Below are 23,762 nucleotides of genomic sequence, written 5' to 3'. Positions count from 1 at the left end.
AACTAAAAAAAATGAATTGTACAAAAATAAGTATTGTACATAAATAGTGGGAGCGAGATCAGCTGACTCGAGGCCGCAGATAATAGTTGACGGAAAAAGTTATGATGAAGGAACATTTAGGTTTCGTTATGAATCCACAACCATCCATACAACCATGCCATAAAAAAAAAACATGTTTAAAGAATGTTAAATGATTTATATTCAGTGACCAATACAGCAAGTGTACAAAAAGTGTTTGTCTTTGTAGAAAAGCTGTGACCTTTCCAGTCATAATTAGTTAACATTCATACATGTTCTGGTCCCATTAAGAATACAATAACAACACTTTTCATTATTGTCTCCCGTACAATGCGGTCTATTGTCTGCTGCCGTCAAATAAATGCCAGGTATGTTCATGTTGGGAGTGAACCTTATAGGCGTCACAATGACATAATTACAGGCTGTGCTTCTATAGAAATACAGAGGAGCAGTTTTACAGTTTACATTTATTTACAGCAAGCAGCTGCCTTTATTGTTTCGTAACCTTCACGAGAATCATAAATCAAATCATGTGCTATGAAACAAGAGCAGACAGATTTAAAAAAAAGGAGTGGTTCTTTAAGTTCTCGTGTATTTGGTGCTGCTGCAGCGAGAGAGAAAAAAGAAAAGAAAAAAGGAACAAATATTATAAAATCAAAAACAAATCCGTGAGTCCATTCACATCAACACATTATGTCAATTGCCCCCACGCGCCATAATAATAATAATAATAACCTAGAAAAACGTAGTTTCTCCTTGACAGATACAGGCTGCGGTGCATAAAAAATAAAATAAAAAAATAATAATAATTTCAATTTGCCCTTCGGAGTTAAAAGGCTTATCAAGAAAATCACTGAAACTGCCAGAAAACTGGAAACGTAACGAGCAATCTCACATGACAGCATTGCTTCTGGCATATATTGCATGCTATATGGAAAATAAACTGCAAAAAAACATTTTATTTCCTTTGTTTACATCGTTTTCCACAAACAACAAAACCTGTATTTCAGCACCTAAAAATAAAAGGAGAAATAAGAGAGTTGGACTGCTAGGACACAAACTGTAGCTTTGAGGAAGTAGCACCACCTGTTGGGCAAGGAGGGAATTACTCCTTTGAACCTGTAAACCGATTGTCTCATCCGGCCTCTGATATTTACCACCACGCAACCAATCAAAACCCCCTCAGCCGTAACCCCCCCCCCCCTCCCTGTGGCTTCTACACCTGTGTTCATTCTCTTTTGATTCCTGCTTTAAAAAGTTAATTCAAATCATCTGTCACAAAAACGGAAAAATATAATATCTCTGAGGGTTTTTTAAAATCAGAGATGGATTGGTACATATATATATATATATATGGGTACAATTGTCTGCTGCAGCACCGACGAGCACGCACGACAACCTCCATCACCTCTCTGATCCTGTTAGACTAACTGTTACTGCTGGTTCCCTAAGTCCCCCCCCCCCCCCCCCCCCCCTCCACATGCCCGATTCTCACCTCCACGGTGTTGGATGAATGCAGTCATTAAACATTGCGCAATGTCGTTTTGTTCTTCACACGTCCCAAAAAAGGTGTTAATGCCGACCTAAATAAACTGGGACTACGTTTTAGTGTCTTGTTTTTCTTCTTCTCCTTTTTCAGTTCAACATTCGAGAGGTTTCTTTGTAGACTCTCGTTGTTCGGATTGCAGGCAATCTCGCTTTCGATGACGACCACGATCCGGAAAATAAATGTCCGACATGCACTAAGTCCTTTCTATGTCCAGATCTCCGTTGGGACCATGGCCTCCTTCGTTCCAACGGAGGGCATGAGGTTCTCCTCGGACAGGAAGTCCAGAGGAAACTGGACCAGGAAGCCTCGGATTTTGCGCAGCTCCTCCTGAGCGCGGCCCAGGTCGGTCTGGGCCAAACCCGGTTTGGACTGGTACTGCTCCAGCTCGGACATGTTCCTCACCAGCGACGAAGGAAGGCAACGAAACACCTGCAGGAAAACACACACACACGCACACACACACACACACACACACGTGGAAAGTTAAAACACTGGAGCACTCGTTGCTATGGCTCCTGGGATGGAAATGTTCTTCAGTACGAAGGTGAAATATCTCATCAACTATTGGACCGACTTCCTTAATATTTGGCACATATATATATATATATATATATATATATATATATATATATATATATTTATTTATTTTAATTGAAATTTATACATATGTATATATATATTTTTATTTTTATATATATATACGTATATATATATTTTTTAATTTTATTTATATATATGTATTTTTATATATATATATAAATATATATATATAAATATATACGTATATATATTTTTAACATTTAAACTATAAATATGTATATATATATATATATATATATATATATTATTTTTATATATATTAAAGAGTATTCTTTTCTATACATTATTTCCTTCTTCTTCGTGGCGTACCTTCTCGTAGATGGTGGCGTTGCGGCCGGCGGTCGTCATCCACACCTCCTTGTAGAAGCGGTCGCCGACGGGGTCGGACATGTCGATACTGGTGTCGTTGTGACCTCCGAGGATGGTGCTGTGCAGAAAGAGAAGAGAGAAATATAATACATTCATTATGACACTGTTATTCTGTCTCTCATTCACACACACACACACACACCGGAAGCACTCGAGGCGGAGCTGAAGAGCGTAGGGTCCAGCTTCGTACGCCTGTCCGTCCATCACGGAGGCGACCTTCTCGGAGTCCTCGACGATCACCGCCACCTCGCTGTCGCGTTTACCCAGCATGCTCCTGTCGTTGATGTTCGCGGAACCTGAAACAAAAAAAGGACGAAACTCAATTCCCGACACACGCAACTTTCACAGTAGCAAAAAAAATTTTTTTTTTAAGAATAAAAAGGACGGAAGCTGAATATCTGAGTCATTCTATAAATAACAATCATTTCATTTAGTATTTAAGGAACAATTTCCAGCCTTTAGATTTCTTGTTGTTGAAGTTGCGTCCTATTGGCCAGCAGAGGGCGCCGCAGAGCTACGTTGCAGAAGCCACTTTGAAGCATTTCGTGCGAAGGATACAACGTCGTCAACATCGACCCCGAGAGGCGAGTTGGCCTCACGTCGTAGTCGGCGAGGGAACGACGCGAGGAAAGGGAAGAAGAGACTGACCGATGATGACCGTGTTGTCGTCGGCGATGAGCATCTTGCTGTGCACGTAGATGAGCTCCGTGACCAGCCGACCCTCCAGCTCAGTGTGAGTCCGCAGTCCGGCAAAGGAGATGTAGTTCATCCAATGGTCGTCCACTGGGAAGAGGAGGAGGAGGAGAGGATGAAGTGGGCACAATATTTGCTCTTTTCCAACTCTAACCTTAAAATGAGGTCTCAAAATGAATGTTACAACTTGTGTTATGTACTCACTCTCCTTTTTCAGCTGGGAGATGATCGAGTACTCTCCTCTGATCATGGTCCTGAGGAGATTAAAAACATGCAAAAAGTACTTGAACATCCATCGATAATGCCCCCCCTCTCCATCTGCGGTCGTCGGCGTCACCTGTAGTTGAAGTGCATGACGGCCTGCAGGGCGTTCCCTCCTCCCGTGGTGATGTCGCCCTCGAAGCCGGGTAGCAGCGGGGTGACCACGTACACGCGGTACTTCCTCCCCTCCCTGTGAGAGCCGACAAACGCCGGTTACATGAGTAAAGTCTGGCTCTGAGAAGCAGAAGTAGAAGTACATGCGGTGCGTACAACTTCCTTCCTATAGTCACCACTACTGTACTCAAGCAGACATGTGCTGTTAATTTGTTTTTAAAAAGGGGGAAGTACTTGTAAGCTCGGAGGATCCTTTCGATGATGGCGTCTCCGATCTTGTTGTAGACCGTCCTGTTGTCGGCACAGCTGATGAAGAACTGGTTCTGATGGGAGACGGCGGAGGCGGTTCAGGTTTTGCTCTCTACACGTGCAGCGTTACGACATCGCTCATACGAAACCGATGGATGGGACGGATTACCTCGATGTAGATGTAGTGCTTGCTCTTGGCGATGACCTGGATGTAGGCACTGTGGATGGACTCCTCGTGGTACTTTATACCTGCCGACCAGTCCGCCGCCGACCGCAACACCTTGCACACGCAGGAAAGGGTTATTACTTTTATTTACGTTTGTCTTGCAGGATCAAATGTACCTACATCACAAAAACATAATAACGACTGATCATTGGTAAAAGCAAACGTTTTTGGTACATTATTCTGTTTAATACGACAGAGCAATGCACCAAATAGTGGTAAATAATTAATGTTATTTTTTTTTTTAAATATAACTTATTTATAAATTAAAATGATATATTTTTGGATCAGAAAATAAATAAATAAAATAAATAAAATAAATAAAATAAATAAAATAAATAAAATAAATAAAATAAATAAAATAAATAAAATAAATAAAATAAAATAAATAAAATAAATAAAATAAATAAAATAAATAAAATAAATAAAATAATAAATACATGTTATTGTGTATCATTAGTTAAATGGATAAGTTGTACATGGTGTTTACAGAGGTGTCAGTCTATAAAAACAAGACACCCAATCTGAATGAAACACATGTTTATTAAGCGTTACCGACTAAACTGAAGTACACTCATCACATGTGAACATGACGGGCTCGCCGTGCGCTTCTTATTTTAGCATTTCGCTCAAAGGTTGGTTCCTCTGGGCTGAAAACCTTTTGAGTGTCAGCAGCAAGTGCAACGCTTTGTAGTTATGTAACTCTTTGGCCCGTGGAGAGTTTTTAAACGCTCCGCACTCTTTTATCTTTTCTCCAGCAGTACCGCCTCGTGGCAAAGTGGGAGTTCATGCCGTTCTTGTGTTTTCTCTGTTTTTCTCCCAGCGGTTTGAGGTTTAGTTTTTTGCCCCACTTTCTCATTTTGTATAATTATAAAAGAAAATAGGTTTTTTTTTTTCACGAGCGCAGTTGACAGTGAAATGCCACCTGCAGTGTCCAGGTCTCTTACCTGCACTTTGGCGTTGACACAGTCGGGGACTTGGTATCGGAGGTCGTTGGCGCTGGAGTGAGACTTGGGCAGCAGGAACGGATACGACAGAGAGCGATACTTTGGCTTCATGATCTGCGGGGGAGACGGTTGGAGAGAGAGAGAGAGAGAGAGAGAGGGTGAGGATGTGGAGTGAGAGGAGAAATGGAAAAGAGTGAAAATGAAGAGAAAAAAACAGGACAACACAAGGAAACAGCTGCCGTTGCCATGGAAAGCAGGAGTATTTTTTTTTCCACCGTCCCAGCCAGACTGTTAGTGTTTATTGAGTCAACAAATTCTGATTTTTTTCCACAGTAAAAAAAACCCAATCATTTATTACGAGAGTTGCTGTGATTAAGATAATGTACATGTACCTTCGTGAAGTTCCAGCGCTGGATGAAGTGGCGGGCCACGTCCCGCGCAGCTCTGCCGTGAACCGCCGAGGCGATGTCGTGCCAAGGCATTCTGGGAGTGGTGTACCTGTCGATGAAGTCTGCACGGAGCACAGCGGGGTCAGAGGGTCAGAGGGTTCGGTCCAGAGACGGGGAGAATGAAAGGTGTTTTCAAGCTTACTTGGTTACACTTCGTGTGCGTGTGCGTGTGCGTGTGCGTGTGCGTGTGCGCGCGTGTGTGTGTGTGTGTGTGTGTGTGTGAACCAGACCATCAAAAGGTTTCTCCAACTGGATCCAGTCCTTGTAGACAAAGTTGCAGTAGTCTTTTCCATGCCAGAAGCGCGTGTTTCCCTGTAACTCTCCAACACCCGTCTTGAGGCTTTGCACTGAACCACTCCCTACACACACACACACACACACACACATATATATTCACAATGTGCCTCCCGTTCATTCCCCCAGATTCTCTCTCTCTCTCTCTCTCTCTCTCCACTGTCTTTTCTTTTTGTACCTGCGCTGTCGACGCTGCTGACGCTGTCGGCGTGCTGCAGGCCGTGCTTGTGCAGGTGTCTGTACAGACTGAAGCGAGCCTTCCGGCTGCGTCCGATCCCCTTCAGCTTGGGCAAGTCCGCCGGATCGCCGGGCGCCGTCCCCCGTCCGTTGCTCTCGGAGACGCCGTCGACGGAGGCCACGCCTTTACTGGACGGAGTGCTGGTGGCGCCGGCCTGGGAGAGAGAGAGCGAAAAAACAAACGAGTGGGTGGACTCTCGGCGGCGAGTGGCTACACTTAAGATAAGTACAACACCCCGAGAATACATCCTGTAATGTTCAGTTTTATGTGTTAAAGGGGTGTTGATTGGTCATTTTGGAGGTTGACAGATGTCTCCAATACATAGTCTCCCCTCTATGAACATAAATGTCAATAAGGGCAGGGTGAACATGGTTAAGGATTTGATGTATTTTCTGTGCACCTGTCTATCTATTGTTTGTAATTAGAAACACTGTAATCCATCATCTGGGAACTACAGTTTGAATATCCAGGTGTTTTAAATGGGAACATGGTCAATAAAAGGTGTTGTGTGAGTCATTTCCCTTTTTCATTTAGTCTGATTAACGCGTCCGACCTGCTCGAGGGCCACGGAGCGCGTCACGCTGCCGACGTCCGTCAACCGGTGCTCCCGGTCGTCCCAGCGACCGTACGCCAGGTCTATCCCGCCCACGAAGGCCACCGATTGGTCGACGACGACGATCTTCTCGTGATGCGCCCACAGGTAGACGGAGGAGGAGACGTGGTCGGGATGGCGCATCACCTTGAAGAAGCGCGCGGTTGGATTTCAGATGCGTAGCACGAATAGGAAGGTACACTGTGTAATGGTGTGTTTTTGCCAAGCGCACTACCCACAATCCTTTGGTTACCTTGATGTTGGGGTGCAGGTGTGAGAGGGTCCTCTTGCTGTAGCCCGAGTTGATGCCCAGGGCGAGCTCCACCTCCTTGTACAACATCACAAAGATACGCACTCCCTGTTGCTGGAGAGAGAGTGATAGAAAAGGGATGTATAGTGTGCAAATACTCGTCGGTTATTACTCTCCCATAACGCCTACGTACTGCTTTGCGTTTCAGGGTGCAGTCGAGCCTCCACCTGTTGCCCTCCATCACAGGTCTCTTCAGGAAGATCTCTGGACTCAGCCTGGTGGGAGAAGAAAAACGGATAAAAAGAATGTCAATGCACCACCGATATTTGATAAACAACCATATTTATATTCACTCTTTAGAGGACACGCACATGTAGTCTCGTGAATCGCTCACACTGGCGTCCTCTGTGACACATGCCGCGGGGCTGACACCCGATTGGTTCAGACCGTGAGCCTCGTGATTAATAGAGGGGGGACCATAAACTATAAGATTTACAACGACAGTGCCAGAAGAGACAAAACTGTGTTTATTTTTCTATTAGAAAACACCAGAAAATATATTAGATATTAGATTTAAATTGGGCAATAAATATCAGACGCGTTCCCACGTTCGTCACTTTCTTCGGACGGGGTATCTAGGAGCAGATGATGAGGTCCCGTTTGGCCTCCTCGGACCGGGACCTCCACCACCGGGGATGAGAGCCGGCACCTCCACTTTTTATTTTCTACTCTAAACTTGCATTATTACATAGAGGCCGGGAGGCATAACAACTATATATCCAGGTCAACATAATCAGTTCTCACGGGAAGGAACATAAACCGCCCCCTGAAAGTAAATGAATGAGGGACGGTGAGAGACAAAAGAGGGCGTGGACGGAAGTGTAAACAGTTACTACGAGGAGGCGATCTTCATGTCAGGGTCTTTCTATTCTGGGCGTGTGGGCGAGGCCGTAATTAGAGACGTTGCCATCGCGTTGCCTATAGGAGAGAGAAGCTAGGACTTGTGGGTAATGCATAATGCGATATGCAACAGCGTGTGTGTACGACTCTTAACTTGGGAGCAGAGCTGCAAAATGCACGGCGATGCATCGGGAAGGGCGAGTTATCACTTTTGAGCAAGGTGTGTCACCATGGTTACCTGTGGTGCACGACTAACATATCGTTCAGGTCAGGATCAGACCTTCAGGAGTTTAATAGTTCATTTGATAACTATGTGAAAGAGGAAAAAAAAACAACACAACCGTGTTCAAAACAGGACTTTAAATGGATAAAAAGGAAGTTAAGCACACTAACAGCCTCATGAACGGTGGATTAAATAAATGCAACGTTTCAGCAAAGCTGAACCTCATCGAGCAATCGTGTGTATTCTCTCCAGTCCTAAAATATCCTAATAATAATTTTGGCAAAAAACCCTCCTCCCCCTTTTCTTCTCCGCTTCGGTGGCAGAAAGTGTTTGTGATTAAGTGTCCGGCTTATTCTGAATAGTTTTATTATTTCTGTGAGCCCCCCCTAAAAAGAAAATTAAATAGAAATGTCACTACAAAAATGAAATAAAAAAGGATAATCGCTTCATGAATAATCCGTTTTACCGCAATGATTCTCGACGGGTGAAGACGTGCCAGTTGGTAAGCAGGCAGCTCAAATAGCGGCAGACTTAAATGGCACTAATAATAATAATAAAAAGGACTTTAATATTATGCGTGTCCGGTTTGAAGCCCCCCCCCCCCCCCCGAGACGTAACCCATGGAAACTCACCACCAGTCAGTGATGAAGATTTCCTCTTTGGCCTCCTCCAGAGCGTCCGCCACGTCCTCCATGTACGTCTTCCCGTTCACGTACCTGCAAAAGGAAAAAATAAATAAATAAATAAAACGGACGTAACTCACGTAAACTTTCTTACTCTTCGCCGGAACTGCGACACGTTTTTTTTTTTCTTCCCCCACGCGCCGAGTACAAAGACGACGTAATGACATTATTACACGGATGAGTCAATATCGCAGAATCTGCCAGCTGAGGGGGAGAGAATGCACACAAAAATTAATTTAAAAAAAATTAATCTGAAAGATGGCGAAGCAGCCAAAGGAAATAAGAGTTGACGTTTCCATAGTTACCAGTGACAGGATAACAGAGGCGGGGGGGGGGGGGAGGGGGGGGGGGGAGAATATGAGGGCAACACTTGTCGGTAATACTAATAATAATGAGCTTCTAGTAGTCATAATACACATTATCATAACAAATTTTAAGCATGTTATAATGCCTCAGCGGGGAAATGTGCAGGATTACAACAACAAGAGACAATAAATAAATAAATGTGTAATCACACAGTAAAGAGGTATAATAAATGACTGAGTGCTTGTTAATGTTGAACTGAATGTAAGAATAGTAGAATAGTTTTTTTTATGCATTGTAATCCCTGTTATGATACATTATAATGTGATTCTAAATCGGTAATTGTTCACTTCACAATGCTTTGTGCGTTATATAATGTATTTGTTCACGTTACTTAGAGCAAACAACGGCAACTTAGTGTAACTTATAAATCACACTTGAATGCATCATACAACAGTGATTATGATTACATTACTACTGTGGCATTTCTAATACACTAGGATCCTTAATACAAAATAAATAAATAAAAAGTCAGTGAGCAATTATGAAGATCATTTTACTATTATGTATTTATTAGGATACCCAATAAATACATAATACAAAATTGTGTATTTATTGGGTAAATACATAATTTAATGTATAAAATTACTTTTATACATAACTTTTTCCTAAACCTGACCTTGTAAATCATTTAAAAATTATTTACAGTGTGTTATTATAATTATGGGACATTCTGAATAAATCTACCAATCTGAATTGTTTAAACATATTCTTTTATTCTAGTGTAGAGCGGAAAAGCCACAATAAAAAAAATGTAAAAAGCTAAATGTCGGCCACTACACGGGTCTGTGTACAACAGGGTGTATTCTGGGTAATGAAGCTCCGTCCCGGGGCGGTTACCATTTGGAGGCGATGTTCTCCTGCTCCTGTGCAAAGGACCCGCAGCGGTGATCTCGGAGGAACGGCTTCCCGTGGTTCCTCACGAAGCTCTCGACGCTCTGACCCCACCAGCGGGCGTGTCGGTAGCTGCTGCACTTGAACACCAGCGTCCTATCGGGGGGGGGGGGGGCACAAGAGGTAGAGCGGGGGGGGGGTCATTGTTATAAAAGCAGTTTATAAAAGCAGGCGTTGCCTTTCCCCCTTTTAAACGAGATGTCAGAGCTCCGTAATCGTTCCTAAAACACGGCGAAGGCCTGGATTACGGATGCTGGAATGAAAAGGAGCTCAAGGAAAACAATCGACACTAACAGCAGATTGTTTTCACAGCTTTAACGGAGCTTTCTGAGCCTGTCTGGATGTTACTTTTTATTTTTTTAAATTTTTTTAGGAACACTGTTTGAGATTTCCAGAGCAAGTTTGCCAAGTTTTAAGCCATCTTAAATTATTAATTCAACAAACTTTTTCTTCAATTAAGCAAAGTGCAAAATTATGAACCTCCTAACTGCACTTTGTGTATTTATTTTTGTATCCTTAACAAATAGAAAGTCTGCAAGACTAAACCTGAAACCATTCAATTTACACCTGCGTTCTAATATTTTATACACATTTATTTTGTTTTTTATTTTTACCGTGTGAGAGTCTTGAGGGAGGATTTTCTTTTTAGCTGGCCTCCGAATACACTGGGAGGGTAACCTCCAAACACACTGCGTATCGTTCTGCTATAAACATGTTCAGCTGGAACACACACCCACGCTCACGCACACACACACACACACATGCACACACACACACACACACACACACACACACACACACACGTATGACCCTAACCTGGAGAGGCTGTCAATCCGGACTCCGTGTTTGGTCTCCGTGTCTTTGGAGTCCATCTTGATGCTGAACTCTTTATCCAGCAGGAGGACGAAGGAGATGGCCCCCGAGTCCGGCTTCATGTACAGCAGGCACGAGTCCTTCACCACCAGCCAGCTACACACACACACACACACACACACACACACACACACACACACAGTCCTCATCATCATCATCATCATCATGATTCCTGTGTCTGCAGATCTCGGTTCATTGCCGTGAGACGTTTCTTATCAAGTAAAAAGGGAGTAGGAAGAAAGTGGATGTGGGAGGACGGGCCGCGCGTTTTCAAACGTGTGGGATATTTTGTTTTTGTGCGTTTGTCTTCAGAGAAACAACAATAGAAAAACCGCTCACGTAATAATTTGGCTGCGATAGAAGAGAAATGAAGAGGCAAAACTGGACGGAGAGAGAGAGAGAGAGAGAGAGAGAGAGAGAGAGGCGAGCGTGTGCCGACGCAGTCGAACTACGATAGAAATACTAAATAAACTAACATTTATATGTTATCCTTATTATGGTTTGAGATGTGAGAATGAGTTTTTAACAGGGTGTATAGAATGCTTCATTTGTTTTGTACGCAGCATCCATCACACTTTAGACACGCTTTCAATTTAAACAGAAAAATTAAATAGTGTGTTTGTGTTTTTTATCCTTTGTAAAACGTAAAAGGGGTTCACCGTGTGAGTTTGAAAGAAAGTCAATATAAAGAGACGCAATAAAACATATTTGTACATTTTTTGAGACTTGGGGGCTATTTTGCTCCAAAACATCTAAAATACATATTTACAGTGTTTATTTACTGTGTTTATTGTACATTTCTCTTCAATACACCAAACATTTGCATTAGAAAGAATCCTCATTTGCTTATTCAAACACACAATTTCTGTAAAATTGTAAGACAAAATAAAACTAATACTAATAATACTATAATAATAATAATAATAATAAGTACTTTTAATTTTTTTATTTATTTTATACACTTTATCCACTTTATTCTATTTCTACTCCGTCTGTATATATAATATTCTTCTTGTTTTTACTCTTTTATCTTATTTCTGTTATTATACTACTTGTTTTTTACTTATTACTGTGAGCAATGCTGCTGTAATCCTGTCATTTCCCCACTGAGGGACTAATAAAGGATTATCTTATCATATCTTATCTTATAATATATAAAAATATAATATACTGTATATAATATAATAATACTAATTCATTTGGGAAGTGATACATAGTGATATATATTAGTTCATATGATTTAACCTATTCATCTGTAGAGAAAATATATGGAATTTTACAATATATATCTATATATTTTTTTTTTAAAATGTGCCAGACCTTCCAGTTTTATTTATTTATATAAAGTGTATACAAAAGGGTTTATTTATATATCATTCAAAACCTAATTTATGCAACACTATATTCCTAATAAACATGTCGAAAATAGTTTTTATTTTCGTGTTTAATGGCTTAATGCAAAGAGATAACTAAAAATTGTAATGTGAAAATGTAAAACTTTGAACATGGCTTCATCCAATGTTCAGATGTTGTGTTTGTTTTGCAAATGTGTGCACATTAGCACATATTTTTATAACATTTAGCCAAAATCTAAATATATATTTCCAGAGGAATGTAACTTTAATTTTCGGGGCGCCCACCGTTTGGACCAGCGGTAGCAGGCCTGGCTGTGACCGCAGCAGTTCATGCCGGGGATGCGATGTCCTCCTGAGCGCTTATAGATCATCCCTTCTCTGGAAGAGACAAATAAATAAAATAAAGTTATGTATCTTCTATAAAAAAATTTTTTAAAAAGATGTAAGGAGAGAATAAAACAACACGGTGATCTTCTAAATTTCAGCTCATGTCGGCTGTTTGTTTATCCGCCTGGTATCAAACTGTTTTGTTTTTTTACAGATGGGATGAAAAGTAAATTAATAAATAAATAAAAAATGTAAAAAGGGAGATTGAAAAGAAGAGAAAACGCTCACAGTCCTTTGGGGCCCAGGTCGTGAATGAAAGACAGCTGGCTGATGTCGATGAACTCCATCTGAGAGAAGACGGGAGGAAACCCATTGATGCAAGCTGGGCAGGCAGCTGTGGACACACGGCAACCAGCTGGAGGCCCAGATATCATCCCTTTAAATGTGTGTGTGTGTGAGTCCCGTCGTATCATTACGGCAGCACACAATAAGCAGAAGTTATACATCCATCGTAAAAGGTGAAGCAAGGTACGGCAAAAAGATTCCCTTGTACTGCATCGGCACGTTAAATAACAATCCACTGAGTCGATATGTGTCATTTAATTCTATTTTTTGTTGACACAGTATTTACATCATATTTACAGACTCAAAGCCTTTTTTTTATTTATTTTTTTTAGCTTAAGTAAGCAGTTTATTGAGCGTGTCGACATAAAGCAGAATAATTATTATTATTATGATGATGTGGTTGAGCCGTAGTTTGCAGGTGTGTGATTACTCACAGTGTGGTGATATTTGCGGTACATGGCCATCCTCAGCAGCTTGTTCAAATAGTCTTCTAGTTGTCTCTGTGGGAGCACGTGAACACGTGTGCATGCACACACACACACACACACACACACACACACACACAAAGAGATTCAGAGAGCTTCTTTTTTTTTAGAGGGTACGAGGAGGTAAGTGTCATGGCAACCAGAGAGTGCCATACGAGTTAAGATGTCACAAGTGTGAATTTGACCTAAAAATACATAAAAAAAAATAAAAACAGGCAGCGTTGCGACATACCCTCCTGCTGGAGACCTGCTCGTCGCGCACCAGCTCGTCCCCTCCCCCCCTCGGCAGGGAGGGCATCTCCCTGACCTCGCTCTTCCTCACCGTCCTCCTCCTCACCGTGTGGCTGTGTGGAACCAGAAGAGAGAAAAAAAGGAGTGAATTGAGGTGTTAAATGGGGAAAAAGTCAAAGCTTTTTTATAAGGATGCTTTTTCGCAGAGAGAACCAGACTTTAAGTGGACAGGTCGCACAGGTTGAGTCAGAACGCAGAACGGCGAGATGCACTTTTATTTCACTGAAAAACAGGCAGCAGGCCAAAAAAAAAAAAAGAAAAGAAAAACATACCACCACCACCACCGAAGCAATTGTGAAAATCCAATATGCAGCGCTTCCTCTAACAGCATTAAGTCAAGATCACGGAGCGGCAGAGAGAGAACGAGCGAGTCGAGCACGAGTCGACCCTTTTAACATTCAAGGGCAACGTTCATATGCATTCAAGTGTGTACATCACCAGACAGAGAGGAGGGGGGGGGGGGGGGGGGGAGTAATGGAAACAACATAGGAAAGTAAAGGAAGGGGAGTCTGAACCTGAAGCCAGGAGGCAATTAGCTTAGCTTAGCATAAATAGGAGGGCTCTGTCCAAAGAAACAGAAATGTCGAAATGACACGTTTGTGGCTTTCGGGGGGCAATTAAGTGCCCCGAAAACCATTTCCGACTGCCCGGATGTCATCCTGGTTGCCAGGCAACTGCAGAATGGGGTATGACGGGGTGGGACACTCCCTTTATTACAACAAACATGAACAAAAAGGGATTTAATGTGTTAATCGATGACATGGCTAGGAGCTTCCCCTTGTTTCCACTATTTATGCTACGCTAAGCTGAGCTAACCAAATGTAGTATAACAGAGCGCTGATGATCTCCTCATCCAACTCGCGAGAAAGAGAATCATTGCATTTTATGCGTGCGTGCGTGTGTGTGCGTGTGTGTGTGTGTGTGTGCGTGCGTGTGTGTGCGTGTGTAGGCGCCAACCTGCGTGACGGCAGCGGTATCCTCATGAAGGTCTTGTACGTCCTCAGCTCTCTATGCAGCTCCATGAAATGTTTCTCCTTCCTCTTCACCACCCAGGTGAACTCCCCGTGCTTCAGCTCTATCTTAAACACTGCTGGCAGAGACTACACACACACACACACACACACATATATATATTTTCCACACAAACAAAAACAACCAAAGATTAGGAAACATGTTATTGGCGTAAACATTGCGTGCGGCACCTTGTTGACGCTCCTCTGGTGCGACAGGTTGAAGCGGTCCTGTGCGGTGGTGAACCTCTCCACCTCCAGTATCCGGGCCGTAATGGGCACAGTGGGAAGGTAGACCTTGGCGTTGGCCTCCTTGAAGCCCACTGTGGCGTACACCGCTGAAAACGGGAGGCGACAGTCCCCTGGGGAGGACGAGAGAGAGAGAGAGAGAGAGGTGGTAAAGTTTGTGAGAGCTAAATTATGTAAAAGCACAAGATCCACCCTCATATTTCCATTTTTTTTGGGTCAATTTTCCACACTGACATTTGAGCCTTTCCCCTTTAGCCTGGTTTTCCTACATTTCCCAGGGGGCAATCGCATCCCAAATACTTTGTGCATATTTGGTCATATACAGTACATGTTGCTCATGAGTGATGGATCAGCTTCACAGTCTCTTGAGGATTTTTGCACAATCTGGAATAATTGACTTTTGAGTCGTCGTAATATTTCCTTTAAAAGGTGTCGTTTTTTATTGTTGGGCGAAACCACACGACTCGACACACACACACACCCAAGTTTCCATCGTAGTCGTTGTCCTCTGCCTCCCCCATGTCCAGCTCCCTGGTATCCAGGCTCTCCACAAGGTCGGCCATCGTGATGCCGTCGTGCTCGTCCGGGGCGGCGGCGGCGGACACCTCGGAGTTCACCAGGTTGAGGCTACTCGTAGTTGGTGGCGCTTTACCCAGCATGCTCAGCAGTTAGCCCCCTGAGCAGGGCAACCCTATAGGAGGAGAGGAGAGATTTAAAAATATATATATATATATTTTAATAAAAACATCAGAAGCTGTAGAATAAATGGAAGAGTGAGGGTGCGCATGACCTTGTCCATGTTGTATGACGGTTTCCTGAGCGCACGAGTCACATGACGCTTAACCTTCCATCCCATACTGATCGGGACTTGTTACGCAACACCCTCGGGATCTATAACGAGAATCCCATCAGGACCGCGAACACGCCGGCCCTTTAAGAAACCGTCTGTACCTTCTATCGTCTGTTGATCGTCATCAACTTAAAATATATTCAGTATTCTAGTCAGTGATATTCTTACAAAGCCATTTATTTTGATATATTAAAAATATTTTTTTTTCTCACCTATAACCTGATGATACACTTCTTTGTAAAATATAGCCATAAAGAAAACGTACGTGACCTTCCGTCTGTGACTCCAGAGGAATTCCTCAGACCGAACCCGCCTCAATCCAGTTAATGGCCAACTGACCTCGTGACCTCCGTTGTTCATTAACACACACAGTGAAATACGCTCATAAGCTCCGCCCCCATCCAGATCATCTACCTGGATGTGAGTTTAATGACGTATTACGTACTCACATAATCGTTACTTCCTCATAGGAGATAGTGGATAAAAACTTTATTATTGACTTCATATTTCAGACAAACCGCCGCATTGTTATTAGAATTATTTCCATGTATTGTATTTTCTTGTTTTTATACTTTAATGTCAACGTTTTCTTAATATAATAATAAGCCTGAAATAAATCCAAAATTCAAGTCAAAATCATTAAAAGCCAATATACGATATGATTGTGGCACTAATATCCAATACATCTTATTTATTTAGTGATGTAGCAGTAATACTGTAAGTAACTTTAAAATATTATTTATTCTTTCACATGGGCTCTTTGGACCTTTAGGAAAATAAAAAGAAATGTGTTCTTTATGTCAATGTTTAGTTTTACCGCGTACATATCCCGCATTATTCATAAGATTAAATTAAGTTTATTTTTCTAAAGTAAATAACAATGTCATCATCCACGTTATGATACACAAGGTTAGAATTATTACAAATAAAGTTACGGTGTCACGCAGCAAACGTTAAACACACAACCGGCTCCGCACACCTATACTTATATTTATGGACAAATATTTGCAGCACAAACTGTGCTTAATTCGATGTTATCGTTTCACTATTTCCTCACCATTACGCAACGTTAAAAACACCGGTTTTACAACACTGGTTTTGTATAATAAAAAAACCTGTTCAACCTGTTGAATGAGCTCGCTGCACTTCCATCTCAGTCCCAAAGAAAAAAGCTTTAAAAAAATACATCACACGTCTTTCAAGTGCAGGAAACCCCAGAAAGAAAAAAGGACCCGCATGCACACACGCACACACACACACACACACACACGCTTAGTCATCCCAGACTGCCCAGTACAACATGCCCTTTAGCAAACAGACACAGGGGGAGATGGGAAGAAAGGGAAGGAGAGAAAGAGAATTGTTGACTGAAGAGACGCATTCAATTCAATTCAATTTATTTTTTATAGGCCAGAATCACAAATTAGCTTTACAATCTGTACACATACGACATCCCTGTTCCGGGACCTCACGTCGGATCAGGAAAAACTCCCCACAAAAGGGAGCGTTCTAGTAGGATTAGAGTTTATGGTTATTTACTGCACCGAGCTGGACATCACCGGTCCCAGATTTCCCCCAAAATATGCAAAAATATTGAGCAATTCCATCCATCCGATACCCTTCTTGGATGAGAAATAAAAAGGGTTTTAATGGAAATGTACAGCCGTCCCACAGCGGTGAGAGAGCACAATCACCAGCTGTGTGACGGGTCTCTCTTTGAGTCACCGACACCAGTTCTTAGTCTACGATCAACAGGGAGGAGCAGCACTTAGGGGATGAGGTTTTGGTGATTCATCAGATTTCTGGACCGTTTTCTCTGAAGCATGGACAGGACACACACACACACACACACACACACACACTTTGGGTTCTTCAAAGTCGGTGGAGGCCACAGGAATCATGTTCTCTGAGACTTACAGAGATTTACATTGTTTACCCTCAACATGATCATTTTGTAGATCAAGTAGTGGCCCGGTGTGACCTTAAAGTCTTGAAGAAGAAATACAGTTCACAAAACTCTCAAAACAGCTCTCGTAGTATATAATCCAAGTCTCGTGCTCACCGCTTCCCAAACCCCCAAACACTTTAAACCTACAAAAAGTGTTTTTCACATAGTTTTGCTCCCGTTAATTTTTAACTTTTCTCTGTGTGCCGATTCCAGAACTATTCTTGGCAAATTCAACAGAGTAATTGTTCTACAAATGGTCCTTTTGTAGTCGAGGTATTTCCTTTAAAAAAAAGGACTTTGCACTAACTAGATTAAAATAATAATAATGCCTTTTAACGCCTACGTCTAACAGTCCCCAAGCATTATCCAACCCAGTTTAACATGAACCTGAACCTATACAGCCTGAGGATACAGCCTGCTCCACTGGCGCTTATTTCACTCTTGCAGGGAGTATACGTGAGAAACAGCTCCGCCGAACAAGAGCCGACATGCTCGCAGTCAGAAGAGTCACCGGCAGCCACCGGTCGCCTGCATGGGTCGGCCATGTCTGCGTTGTTGTTGCACACGGCGGAGGAAACGGTGCGACCTCCACATTACCTGGAACACACCAGCAGTTCTGCGGGTTTTCTTAATTATGAATTCCTTAATCCAACCTCCCCCGTATCCATGACAGCGCCATGTCTCACATCTTGCGTTTGGTACCTCGTTGCAAAGGGGGATTCATTTTGCCCGCTTATCTTTGGTCTCCGTTAGATATGCTTTCAAAATCTATTTGCTCGTAACACATTTTTGGATTGTATTTGTTCTTCGTGGAAAAACAGACAAGATTGTGTCTTTCCACCATACACCTGTACAATCGATTCCCAGGACAAAGAGAAAGCAATACAATAGATATATATATATATATATATATATATATATATATATTTGGTGTCTGTAGATATATCTGACATTAAAATCAACAAGGCCCATTGGTTGTGACAGTTACCGCCCTCAGAATAACCACATGCTTGACCCACACATGGAGGTTAGGTGCAGAGGGCCCGGGTATCGTGCATGCGGTCTGAGCGCGTGGACTCGGATGTCAAACATTCGCACGCGCATCAATGTCTGCAGCGTGCAGCCCGACGGAGGAGCGAGGGGAGATGAACTCAAGGGAGTTATCTCTCTCCTCCATTCCAGTGCAACGCTGCCCACTTCCTGCTTCCTGTCCTGTTGTCATGGCGATAGCTTCAACAGCCAGCGAGCTGCTCGTGTATAAATATCAACGGGAGCAGCTCAAAGAGTGTCCGCCTCGACCCTGCGTGAGCCAAGCATCCCTCTCAAAAAGCCGATTAGTTGGAATCGATGCGTCGATGAAGAAACGCGAGAACATCGAGTGGGAGAAAGAACTGCGGAGGTTCAGAGGCACAGAAAAGATGTGACACGCGGAACATGGAGTCCCTCACGCCGCCCCACGGAGCCATTATAAAAGACATCGGTACGCCTTTTCATGAAGAGACTAACCTTCATTCATTCTACTGGTGTCGCTCCCCCATCTCCACTGCTATGCTGACGACACACACCTCTACATCTCCACCAAACCAGTCACCCCCCCCCCCCACTCCCTATACTCCACCATCACCAACTTTCTCCAACTCAACAGCGACACGTCTGAAATCCTCATCATCGGGCCCCAAACCGGTAAAAACTAATCGGACCACAACATCTGTAACCTTGGCGACATCTTTGACCCAACCCTTTTTGAGATGAAAGAAGGTGTTTTTTTGCATCCGCGAGCTCCACTGGCTCCCCATACAGCAAATAATCTAGTTCAAGACTCTTCTCTTCACATAACAAGCCCTTCATACCTTTCTGGCCTCCTGCACAGACGCGCTCCAACCTCAAATCTGCCAATATATACATACACACATATATATATATATATATATATACACAGCTACTATATAGCTACCAAAATGTTTCCTTAATGATTCATTAATAACTTGTTAGATAGTAGTACAGAAAGTTAAACAATGACCACATAGGTTACACATTAATCTCCAGTCAATACTGTATTCAACATGTACTGGACTCCTTCTTCTCTCACACCCTCTTCTCTCCGAGAAGCTGGTGCTCGGTGAGTTTGTTTAATTAAACGTTGTACTCAGACGAGACACGCTCTACTTTGGGTCAGTGTAGCAGAACCTTGTTCCTGGAGCGGTGCAAGGGCCGCGAGGACACACAAGGGACTACTCATGGGAATGAAGACGAGGTCACCCTGGCCGTGACCCCCCCCCCCTCCCATCAGTTGTTCAGTTGTTGTTGCCCAAAAGAAAGTTTGGTCAGAAAGTTTGATTCACTGCCAAACTTTGGTCCTACGTGTGAACTGCTCACGCATACCGCAGTCGTGTCTTCTCTGAAGAAGGAGCTCGCCATGCTCCCTGCATGAGGCCTACACCCAAACCCTGAACGCCTTGAACAGGGACACAGTGGTTTCAGTCCTCACCCACAGCCGGGCGGAGAATGTTTATAGTTCTCGTATGCAGAACCAAAAAGAGGGCGACTGTGGGTCAGTGGTTAGCAGGTCCGTCTTTCAACCGGGGGCTTCCCCTAGTTGATGAGTCCTTGAGCAAGACACTTAACCCTGAATTGCTCCCCGTAGCTGTGTCTACGGTGTGTGAATGTAACATGAATTGTTAGTCGCTTTGGATAAAAGTGTCTCGTTTGAGGGGAACTCACTTGCAAGTCTCCCTCTTAAGGATATGATCAATAGTAAAAAAACGGCCTTTTACACTTCGAAAACAGCTGTTGGTAATATAACTTGTATGTCAAAACAAAAAAAAGACATTGCAGCAACCATATAGCCAAACCATTTCATTCAAAGATCCCTCAGCGAGCAAACATCCTCAGATTGTGTTGCACGTCGACATTTATAACCCCCCCTGGTCTTTCTTAGACGTGACAGCTTACAAAGTTGTGGAAGGCACCGAGCGTCCCGAGTTGTGACCGCGATGACGGTGCATTCATAAAAAATATTTTCCATCCACCCCCCCCCCCACAAAAAAGAAAAAAGGTGCCATGAGCCGAGCTCTGCCCGTTGCACGACGGCGGCCGGCACTCCTTTGCTTTCGTCCCTCTGCGCTCTGGTTTTGTTTGTGAAAAGTGTCAAACGGCGGAGGCGGGCCGAGCGTCGACGGCCACAGTATGTCGATGTCAGCGGAGGTGCCGTCACGTCGAGTGCTCAGAAGAAGAAGAAGGAAAAAAAAATAGATAACTTGTGAGATGCGTCATCTATTCCTGGATGTGTGATGATAAGCTTGACATTTAAAAAAAAAAAAAAAAGTAATGGCAAACACGTGAATGATTTAAAATCATTGCCAATATATCATATATATATATATATATATATATATATATATATATATATATATATATATATGATATATGTATGTAAGCATTAACTTTGAGTAATAGACGACTCACATACACATACGTACATAAATAGAATAAAGATAACGTAAACCTGGCTTGGCATTCGCACGTTGAGTGGTGCCAAGCTCCTCGTGGCGCAGATGGTACAGAGAGAGAGAAAAGAGGTCTGTAACACCTCTCCGTCTCTGCCCACACTAAAGCTGCCTATTATCTAATCCTTCACACCATAGTCGGGGGGGATAAGGGTGGTCCGAGAGGCGGAGAAAGCAAGACACACAGTAGATGCCAGAAAAAGAGAGAGGCCACAAGTCACCATCGCCTGGTAACACAAGGCACCATTGTACTAAAGGAGAGAGTTCTCTCTCTCCCTCCCTCCCTCCCTCCCTCTCTCTCTCCCTCTCTCTCTCTCTCTCTCTCTCTCTCTAATGACCACACTACTACTTGTGCGCTGCCCACTAAAGTGACTCCATCTCACCCTGATTACAGGAGTGGGACAGAAAGTATATAGAGGACAATTTTGGGCTCTTGACCAAAAAAGGGCGGTTCACCCAAATCACTATCTCCAGAGGTTTCTCCCCCCCCCCCCCCAACACAATGGAGATGGATATAATTTCACTTGTGATGCCAACAGCAACAATAAGAAGAATGCTTCACCTGAACTACTTGTTAACTAACAAAGTAGTCCCTATGGAAACTGTTTACAGCGAGAGCTGTGGAGCCAGAGAAACCAGAGGTTTGTTTTCATTGATGAACCTGAGCACAACAAAACCAATGCATGATTAAAATACCACTATTGATAAGGGGTCAATTGTCATTTTTTGGGAATCGGGTGAACTGACCCCTTGAAGTTTGCTTAAAAAAAAAAAGTTTCACCCGATTGTCCCGGCGCCAATAATGAGCTACTCTGGTAAAGAGTCAAAAGACGCATATGTGCCACCATCTAAATAACTCACGTCTATTTGTGCACCTCATAAACACGTTTTGTCTTCCGGCAGCGAAGCAACGCTGTCAACACAACTTCAACTAGATCCACACCTGTGACACTTTCTGAAGGAGTTGCAGAAACAGTGTTCGGTTGGTTGTTGCACAAGTAGAAATATAATGTTCAAATCATCCATCATACATTGTCCCGACTGCGGCTGGAAACTCAGACCAGGGTTTGCGGATGGGTTTCCCCCTCAAGGCAGGAGCATACCAGCCTGTAGTCCACATCTGGAAGAACTTTACAGGATACATCTGCCGGGCCTGGCTCAAAATATATATATAGATATATATATAAAATATATATATATAGATATATATATATATATTTTTATATATATTTTAAATCCTTCCTAAGAAGAAGACGAAAGGTTCAACTCTGGACACGTAACTGCCCGTCTGCCCCACTGTCCAGATTTATGATTGATATGAGATGGAATCCTCTGGTATGGGTCGATGCAGAAAAACACACACGCCTGGGGCAGGAAAAAACATCAACAACGTGTGTGTGCGTGTGTGTGTGTGTGTGTGTGTGTGTGTGTGGGTTGGCACCACAACGGTGGAAAAGTATTCAGGTCATCCTTGGGCTAGTGTCTGTGCAGTAAGGAAGACTTCTGAATGTCAGAGGTCAGAACCATTTGTATTCAGTTGCAAAGACAACAGAAGAAAAGAGAGAGGGAGAAGGAGAGGGAGAGGGAGAGGGAGAGGGAGAGAGGAAGAAGGAGATAGGAAGAAGGAGATAGTAAGAAGGCGTATATCTCCAGTGCTCCTATGACATTCCAGCTGCAGCAACTCACTTCAACAACAGGGTGTCAGAAAGAAGGGGACAGGACTGCACGCGCGCGCACACACACACACTTTTACACACGCAGTTTTACACACGCACTTTTACACGCACAACTTGATGCAGTATTTCATAAATAAGTAAGTAAACGCCATCCAACTGGAGGAGCAAGCAGCCAAAGGATCTTCCCACGTAACCGGACACAGACACGTTAGATACACATTTGCTGTGTTGACCCTGATGCGAACACGCACGAGCGAGGCGCGCGCGCACACACACACACACACACACACACACGCGAAGGCAAACGCACACACGCCGTACATTCTCCTGTACACTGGCAACCCCAAAAAAACCCCAGAGGAGACACATACCCCTCCACCCCTCCACCCCCATGGACGCAAATAGAGCCGACATGGAGACAAGCGGAGGGAGACGTGACCGACCTGCTCTCCTTGTGGGCGTGCAGCCCGCATGTTGGGGGAGTCGGACCAATCCGCCTGGCGACACTGAGACCCGGTCCCACAAAGAGCCCCTCGGAGGACGGGTAGTCCTGCGCTGCTTCGGCTCTGGAACTCCGTAAGTGCGGCTGAGAAAAACTAACGAGGGGGGGACGGGGGATAGAAACTCGCTCCACAACTCCTCCGTGAGGGCGGGGTCTGTGAAACTCTGGACCAATCACGGGAGCGGATACCTCCCACGGGGTTCTCTCATTGGATAGCAAATACGTTCTGGACTTTTGGTGAAGTGGGAGGAGTCCTGACACTGGGTTCTTCCTCTAACTCATCATTTAACACTGTTTTTCCCCTCTGTTTTTATTATTTTTCTTTCTAAATGGTCTCTTTATGTTATGTAATGGGATATATATATATATATATGTATATTATATATACATATATATATATATATATATATATATATATATTATATATTCTTAGTAT

At 43.3% G+C, this 23,762-nt stretch overlaps 1 protein-coding gene across 1 annotated transcript; it reads right to left on the bottom strand.

Annotated features, from left to right (window-relative positions):
• Nucleotides 1–1,497: 1,497 nt before the first annotated feature.
• Nucleotides 1,498–23,419, bottom strand: pld1a (phospholipase D1a). The gene is made up of 26 exons (XM_034562642.1): nt 23,268–23,419; nt 15,326–15,535; nt 14,788–14,957; nt 14,543–14,685; nt 13,527–13,638; nt 13,244–13,309; nt 12,753–12,811; nt 12,423–12,515; nt 10,726–10,878; nt 9,856–10,005; nt 8,602–8,685; nt 7,040–7,121; nt 6,850–6,960; nt 6,558–6,743; nt 5,945–6,158; nt 5,703–5,831; nt 5,416–5,534; nt 5,024–5,137; nt 4,023–4,133; nt 3,839–3,927; nt 3,567–3,680; nt 3,434–3,483; nt 3,185–3,319; nt 2,679–2,832; nt 2,477–2,594; nt 1,498–1,996 (listed from the first exon to the last, which is right to left on the bottom strand). Exons 2-26 carry the CDS (start codon nt 15,501–15,503, stop codon nt 1,772–1,774), a joined length of 3,159 nt encoding a protein of 1,052 aa, XP_034418533.1. The 5' UTR covers nt 15,504–15,535; nt 23,268–23,419; the 3' UTR covers nt 1,498–1,771.
• Nucleotides 23,420–23,762: the final 343 nt, after the last annotated feature.

Source organism: Cyclopterus lumpus, chromosome 22, assembly GCF_009769545.1.
Source record: "Cyclopterus lumpus isolate fCycLum1 chromosome 22, fCycLum1.pri, whole genome shotgun sequence".
NCBI lineage: Eukaryota > Metazoa > Chordata > Actinopteri > Perciformes > Cyclopteridae > Cyclopterus > Cyclopterus lumpus.
This window is presented reverse-complemented; position numbering and strand designations above follow the sequence as displayed.

What these genes read in the sequence shown, in the direction of transcription:
- pld1a (XM_034562642.1), bottom strand. Translation starts at nt 15,503, where the DNA reads ATGCTGGGTAAAGCGCCACCAACTACGAGTAGCCTCAACCTGGTGAAC. An exon ending in TGCTACCGCTGGTCCAAACG is followed by an intron (nt 10,879 to 12,422) that starts GTGGGCGCCCCG and finishes GTGTGTGTGTAG; the next exon opens with CTGGCTGGTGGTGAAGGACT. An exon ending in CGGATTGACAGCCTCTCCAG is followed by an intron (nt 10,006 to 10,725) that starts GTTAGGGTCATA and finishes CCCCCCCGATAG; the next exon opens with GACGCTGGTGTTCAAGTGCA.